At 54.4% G+C, this 7,788-nt stretch overlaps 1 protein-coding gene across 4 annotated transcripts in view; it reads right to left on the reverse strand.

The window, feature by feature from the left end:
• The window catches only part of CAMSAP1 (calmodulin regulated spectrin associated protein 1), a 55,127-nt gene extending 47,821 nt beyond the window's left edge, over window positions 1-7,306 (reverse strand). For 2 of the 4 annotated variants that reach the window (XM_033859046.2, XM_033859045.2), the window contains exons 1-2: window positions 7,138-7,304; window positions 6,816-6,975 (exon numbers count right to left, since the gene is read on the reverse strand). In XM_033859046.2, coding sequence (XP_033714937.1) covers window positions 6,816-6,975 — 160 coding nt within the window. In that variant the 5' untranslated portion in view covers window positions 7,138-7,304. Of the gene's footprint in view, window positions 1-1,218; window positions 1,964-6,815; window positions 6,976-7,137 lie in introns of those variants that run through there. The other 2 variants (XR_004527198.2, XM_073806792.1) reach the window with 2 other exon arrangements.
• Between the last annotated feature and the right edge of the window lie 482 nt (window positions 7,307-7,788).

A 7,788-nucleotide genomic window follows, 5' to 3' on the forward strand; every position in this document is an offset into this window, starting at 1 on the left:
TGGGCTTCCCTGGTGGCGCAGTGGTTGAGAGTCCACCTGCCGACGCAGGGGACGCGGGTTCGTGCCCCGGTCCGGGAAGATCCCACGTGCCGCGGAGTGGCTGGGCCCGTGAGCCATGGCCGCTGAGCCTGCACGTCCAGAGCCTGTGCTCCGCGACGGGAGAGGCCACAGCAGTGAGAGGCCCACGTACCACAAAAAAAAAAAAAAAAAAAAAAAAAGTGTGCATTTTATTGTATGTGAAGTACATCTATCTCAATGAAGTTCGTTTTCTCAAAGGTGCAAAATAAAATTCTTCACTGTATACCCAACAATGGGCATTAACCCATCCTACAGAGACTTCTCTAAAAAGCCAAGGTTTAATACATCTCTTCCCTCCTGAGAAATCTTCAATGGCTCCCCAATTCACATACAACAAAAACCCCAAATTATCAGCCATTCAAGGCATTCCAAGATCTGGCCCTAGGCGTTCTGTCCAATCTACATTCATCTTACATTCATCTAACTCTGCAGCAGCTAAGTTCACATCCCACCCCAACTAGAACGCTCTGCTTTCCCTTAGCCTGGAGGATGCAGCACTCTCCCCGCCCTCCTTGTCCCGGTTCTCTGTTCCCTCACCTTCACTAGGTTCTTACCCACCTGAGCCGCACACTGGGCTTTACCTTCTTGAATGGAACATTCCAGATTCCCTCAGGGGTGTTTCTCACCCTCCCTTACCTGTTCTGCCGGAGCACTTGCTCCTCTCTCAGGCACTAGTCTCCTTGGCCTTGCATCACAGGTCTACGTTTGCAAGGCCACGGCCAGCACCCCGTGAGCCCTGAGAAGCACGCTGAGGACCCCACAGGCCACAACATACTGTTCAGCTGAACTGATTCAAGTTTACTTTTGCCTGAGTTTGAAATAACTGGAGGACAGTGACTGAGGGATATTTAAGTGAACTAGTTAGCATGGACAATAAGAAAGAGAGGGCTAGGCGAGGGAACACGAAAGAAATCAGAAACAGAAATAAAACTCAAAGATCACCTCTGTCTATGCAACAACAAAGCCATGAAAGCAGGAAAGCCCCAGGGAATAGAGACTCTAAACACCCCCGTCAAGGGCACCGCAGGCTCCAGGCGGCCCCCAGCTGACCCCTCCCCGCGTGCGCCCACTTGCCAGCCCACCTCACATCAGCCCAGTCTCGACCACTCTGCTTTCCTAATATCTGTTGGCTCAACCTACCTTTCTAGTTCCCACTGCCGACAAGCTGGCCAAGACCTTGGTTCTTCAAGCCAAAGCGACATCAGCTCTGCAATGGACTTAATGGGTGTGTCCCCCAAAATTCACGTAATGAAACCTAACCCCCAAGGAGAAGAAGGTATTAGGAGATGGGGCTTTGGGAAGGCGATTAGGTCATGAGGGTGGAGTCCTCAGGAATGGGATCTGAGCCCATATAATGAAGCTCCCTCACCCTTTCTGCCATGAGGGCGCAGCGAGAAGACGGCCGTCTACAAATCAGGAAGCAGGCTCTCACCAGACACCGAATCTACCGGCACCTTGACCTTGAACTTCCACCCTCCAAAATCATGAGAAAAATGTCTGTTGTTCTTAAGCCACCCAGTCTCTGATGTCTTGTTACAGCGGCCTGAACGGGCTGAGACGAGCTCCTGGATACTCCACTGACTGCAGCCTCTTCGCACTCTAACCTGCTAGAAGAACCTCGCCAGGCTGTCTCTCAGCCCATCACCACCCCACGCGAAAACCTCCCGAGGCATACATCGTGAAAGAACTCGCTAGCCAGCCTGCAACACCGTGAACAATCTGGCCCTCACTGTTTTCCAAACTAATCACCTACTATTTTGGTCCACGAATCCTCTGTCACAACAAGGTTAATCGACTCAGGGCCCAAGAACTCTTCTTCCTCTGCACGGAACCTGCCGGATGCGCTCTGCTCTACTCTTGGAGGTGGTGTTCCAAATACCAGGCACCCTTCAAAGCCCGTCTCCCCACGGAGCCTCCCCCGGCAGCCCTCCCACAGCGACCACTGCCCCCTGCCTGCAGCCCTGGTCCCTGGGTGCCCACCAGACAGTTCCATATTCTACCTCAAGACAGCCCGTGGACTAATGCCATGCCGCCATTTTTCAGTCCTTGCATTATTTCATTTTCCTTTGTATGTGTCAATAATTCATGTGACTTTTAAGCAACTAAAGAGATAACGTCATACAATTTCATGCGCACATGACGGCCATTACTGGCTGCGTGAATGCAATATTGGCTCCATCCTGGCCACCATGTGATTGGATGAAAAATGACAGCAATCTGAGTTTCTCAACAGTTGAAGTAGGAAGTAGAACAGGAGACTGGCACATACAATGGTGATACAGCCACCAAAAGACCAACAGCAGAAGCTATAAGCTATCAGGAGGATAAATGTCACACAGAGAAAATATTAAGGGCTTTTGTCAGAATACTTCCACAAATTCAACATCCTGAAGCACAACAGGGGCCGACCCTTCTGAGGGTCGCTCAGATTCAAAGTCTGAACCTAAAGACAGATTTACATTCCTTGGCTAAAATTCAATTTGTGGCATCAGGACAGGAAAGGGAACTTGTACAGACTGCTATAGCTTTAGAAATGAAAATTCATCCACGTACGGCCACCAGGACAGAAATCTTTCTATTCCACCTGTTTCAAAGGCATTTCCAACTCTATCACCAATCTGACAAGTACGTGAGCACTGACTCTGTCCTGCAGACATGGCACTAAATGGGGTAACCCTGACCCCTGACCTCACAGACACCAGGCGCTTCTCAGCACACCCACGCAGAGCGGAAGGTCAGGCTACAATGCCAGCCAGCGACCTGACCCCCACAGTACCTCGTACCACTGAGCAGATGCACCCAGGCTGCTCCGTAAGCTCCCAACTAAGCAGCACTCAAATCCCACGCTAAGGGGCTTCCCTGGTGGCGCAGGGGTTGAGGGTCCGCCTGCCGATGCAGGGGACGCGGGTTCGTGCCCCGGTCCGGGAAGATCCCACATGCCGCGGAGCGGCTGGGCCCGTGAGCCATGGCCGCTGAGCCTGCGCGTCCGGAGCCTGTGCTCCGCAACGGGAGAGGCCACAGCAGTGAGAGGCCCGCGTACCGAAAAAAAAAAAAAAAAAAATCCCGTGCTAAAAAGAAAAGACTATTAAAATATAAAATCTAACTCAATAACCAATAATCTGAGCAAATCATCACATCAAAGGAACTTGCCAACGTGCTTACAAACGAGGGCCTCCCCACCAAGACTCGAGCAGCCACTGGTCCCCCGCGAGTCCAGGGGCGAGAGCAGAGGCCGATGTCATTTCCAGTTCCGGGCCGGGAGAGGAGTGCTGAGCACGTGCTCCCTTTTAGCCAAACATCAGACAACAAAGGAAGGTGGTGACCCCCTGGAGTTGACAACGAAGGGATTTTGCTCCTAATATCAATAATATCAATATCAAACAGAGAGCCCGAGCTGTCCTTGTGGTCTAAGCAATGAGACAGCCGGCAGCGGCTTGGTTACAAATACCCCGCCCATGGCCGCACAGATTCCCCCTCCCACAACGTGGTTTCCAAATCAGTGGTTTAATTAACAAGATTGTGGAAGGACAAGAGTGTCCACCCCTCACTAGCAGTGGGCTCCGGACAGCCCTGTGGCCCCTCTCAATCCCAGCTGACTGCTGGTAAAAAGGGAAGGGTGACCCTGGTGGCCCCTACGGTCCAGTCTGGCGTGGTTCAGGGCAGCTCAGCTCGTGGTGAGTTGCAGCTTGGCTTCCAGGGCTCCTCAGAGGGCGAAATGACCACCACTGAGCCACACAGCAACACACTTGCGAGTAGCCGAGTGCCTTCTAGTACTTTCCCTGGGTCACTTTTTCAACATTGTCCTTGGGAGATAACAAAAGCTATTACTCCCCCACTGTCCCTGAAACCAAGGCCCAAATACCTTTAGGTTTCCTAAGGTCATGGACTAAAATCAAAAGTCAGGAATGCAGTAGCTCCAGTCCAGCACTCTATTCTGTAAAATAAACTTCCAAGTCACACCTGTAAACTTTACCAATTAACTACAACTTTCACCCAAAAGGACGTCACAAAAATATTCCAGCTAAGCAGGTTCTACTACTTCTTACTGACACTTTCAAGTGAACAACTTTCCACATATCCAATATATTATTTCTGAAGAAATGATTAAAACACTGTCCGTGAAACAAGAGTTAACCCAAAAAAGAGGAGAATCTAAAAATAAAAGCACAAGCCGGCCCACGGTTCCTGGCTGTGGCACCAGAGGCAGAAAACTGGAGGAAACGTTTCTGCACAACCATATGCCTCCTCCAGGCCCGGCCAAGGGTGAGCTCCTGAGCCCCCCCACTGGCAGACGGTGGCCTTGGGGACACAGAGAGAGTCCCAAAAGGCAAACGCAAAACAAGGCAGCCTCAGAGCACCTAGCCCTGGAGCGTCCGCATGCTTTCAGTTCCTATACAAACAGTGCTGGGTTTCATTTAGCTACCTAATGAACAACCGTGTAACCAGTAAAGATTTAGGCCACTTCCACCATCATGCCCACCAAAAGCTGATTTACAGTTAAAGCATGCAGACCGAAACTGCCGTGTCTAATTAACTGAAAGCTAAGCTGGAGACGCACGTGGAGACGTCCAGAAGACGAAACAAAGAGCAGGCCCCTGGATTAGGAAGAGCTCTGGGGGGAAAGATCCAAGCTATCCTAACAAAACCCCCTCCCCAGCCTGTCTCCTGAAAGACAGCACCCCACGCTGGGTAGCAGGGAACCTCCCACCCAGGCTGTGACCCCCACACCCACTAAATAAATCACTTCAGCTGAGCCCAGGCGAGTCTTCTCCGTCATCTGAAATGGGATCACCCGAATTTGTAAATTTAAAGAGCAGCTCTCAGTTAGAAAAAAAAATTACACCGGCTCCCCTTCCTGAAGCAAGGTACAGAATGGAGAAGCATTCTCATTTTGCAAAACTGACTGGAAAGCAGACCTCCTGAGGTCAGTTTGATGAGCACAACCCAGCCAAGGGATGGGCAACGTGCAGCCCGGCCTTAGAGCCTCAGGCAGCCTCTCGTCTCCTGCAGCTCCTGCCCACGTTCTGTTCTATAAATACACACCCTCAGTCATTTCAAAACTTTAAAGCCAATTTTAATATCAGCTTTTGAATTAGTTATCTGAAGAGTCAACAAGTATTAAAGAGTGACTTGGTACTGGAAATAAAACCCGACTGATCCAACAGTGACACTGAAAGAGATGCATATTTATTGCCAGAGAGCTGACAAGTCCCATGCTGAATGCCAAAGCTGAATGCAACAAGATAAAAATGCATTCACTGAGCCTAAGAAATTGGAAAGCAAACAACGAGAGGGCTTTTTAAAAGCATCTGCGTCTATACAGCATTCAGTACCAGAACCTTAGCCACCTCCATATGCAAAAATCTTAAAAATACACCCAGGAGTGAAACTTTGCACATGTGCCCCAAGAGCCATGCCCAAGAACGCACTGTGCTTGAGCGGAGACCTGGAACCCAGCCAGCGCCCAGGAACGGTGAACGAGCTTCCTGTGAAATACTACACAGCACTGGAAAAGCAAGGCGGGGAAGATGGAAGGAAGCTAGAAGAATCCAAGAACCTGATGAGAATAAAGCGGTCGCCATGACAGGTGCAAAAACCCGTAAAACGAAACCGCGAGAGTTTAGCGATGTAAACAAATGTGCTGAAATATAAAGGAAAGCAAACCGACAGCCAACACGAGACATGAGGTGGGTGTAAGGGGAGGCCACGGAGTTGGGACAGCCGCACGCTGCCCTGCGGAGCTCAACCGTCACAGCCTTTTCCTTAAGCGGCCGCTCCGGGATGACTCGTTCACTGTCCCTAACTCTAAAACTTCATTCGTGCTTTTCATCAATTCTGTATTTTCCCAAAATCACTGTTTCCCCATCACACTACGCGGAACTGGATAAAGCTTGGTGGAAGTATAAAAAAGAACTGTAACACTGAAATCTACAAAATAAAGGGGGAAACTCTCCTTGCACGCTATAAAACCAACTTAAAATGAGGCGCTGCATTTAATCCCTAGGACTTGCAGGGCGTGTTTATCCTCATGACGAGTCCATCCATAGCACAGGCCACTCCAACCGGTGAGATCCTGTCACCGGGAAACGCCCGCTCAGCAAGTTTTCAAAACCAGTCAACCAGACTCTCTTCTGAAACGGTTCTCTCTCCACTTCGGTCTCACTCTACAAACAGGAACGTTTTCACCAGAACAGAGGCAATTTTTAAACAAATGCTTCCAATTTAAAGATTCCACGGCACTCAATTTTGTACCTGAAACGAAGCACCTGAAATTAATCAAAGACAGCCTTCGGAGCCAAGCAATCACGAGAATCACTTGGTCTGTAAGATTCCAAGAGCCGGAAATCGGAGCGTCTTAATCCACTAAACATATTAGGGCCTGACCAATAACAAGGTTATCTAGTTCTTCGAAACAGGAATCAACCGAAGGTAATGATTCGGATGAAACCGTACCCATTTAAAAGGAATGCTCGTTAGGGAATTCCACACCTGACATTTAGTAAGAATCGGGAAAGGCCGGGATCAAGGGTTTCTGCCCTGGACTCCCGCCCAACCCGCCCGAACAGGAGAGGTTCCGCCCGCGAGCGCAGGGGAGCGCCGATCCCTGGCCGCACCTGCAGGACCCGCGCGCCCCCCGACGCGAGCGCAGAGCGCACCGGGCCAGCCCGCGCCTCCGCGCCCCGCACGCCGGGGACACTGCACAAAGGCCCGGCCCCTCCCCCGCGCCCCCGGCCCACCTCGGCCATAGGCCTTGGCGCAGATCCACTGCAGGTTGGCGGCGATCTTGGCCCGCGCCGGGTCGTAGCGGTCCAGCGGCACGATGTCCACGGCGCCGTCGGGCGCGGCCTCCATCCTCCTCCAGCCCTCCCCGATCGGGCAGCCGCCCGCGTCCACCATCTGCACACAAAAGGGCCGCTGCAGCGCCGGCCGCGCCGGACCGGGCGGGACAAAGGCGCCGCGCCCCTCGCCGCGCCCGGGACCCGCGTGGGGCCGCGGGGCACCGACCGCCCGCGCACCCCGCGCCCCGCCGCCGCCCGGCCCGCGTCCCCGCCACCTCACCTCAGAGCCGCCGCCGTCGCCGCCGCCGCGGGTGTTGCTGCTGCATGCTGCGCGGCCGAGCCGGGGCCCGCGGGGCCGGGGGGCGGCGAGCCAGGGGGCGCGGGCCGAGGCCTCGGGCCGGGGCTGGGGGCGCGTGCGCGGAGCCGTAGGCGGCGGCGGCGGCGGCGGCTAAGGAGGTGGCCAACCGGCGGGAGCGCGCGCGCCGCCGAAGCCGGCGCAGGCGCAGTGGGTGCGGCTCCAGCCCGCGCCCGTCCCGCCCCCTTCCGCAGGCGCAGTGGGCGCCGGCCCGCGCTCGCCCCGCCCCCTTCCGCAGGCGCAGTGGGTGCCGCCCGAGACCCGTCCCCTTTCCGCGGGCGCGGGCGCGGGGCCGCGCGGCGCGGGCGGCGCGGGCGGACAGGCCCCGGCGGCTCCCGCAGCATCTCTTTGTCTGGGCCGCGCCTCCCCCTCCCCGGCATTGGGTTGTCCGGACCACTGGCCCCCAGCCGCCGCCCGACGGGCCGAGCGCCTGTGCAGGCCGACCGCGACCCTCCACCCCACAACAGCCCCGGGGGTTCCCCCTCCCGGAGCGCAGCGCTGGGAGGCCGGGGGCGCCTCACCCCATAGCGGCCCTCGGTGCCTAGAGACCCCCACACACAAGTAACCCAGAGAGCC

Source organism: Tursiops truncatus, chromosome 6, assembly GCF_011762595.2.
Source record: "Tursiops truncatus isolate mTurTru1 chromosome 6, mTurTru1.mat.Y, whole genome shotgun sequence".
Lineage (NCBI taxonomy): Eukaryota > Metazoa > Chordata > Mammalia > Artiodactyla > Delphinidae > Tursiops > Tursiops truncatus.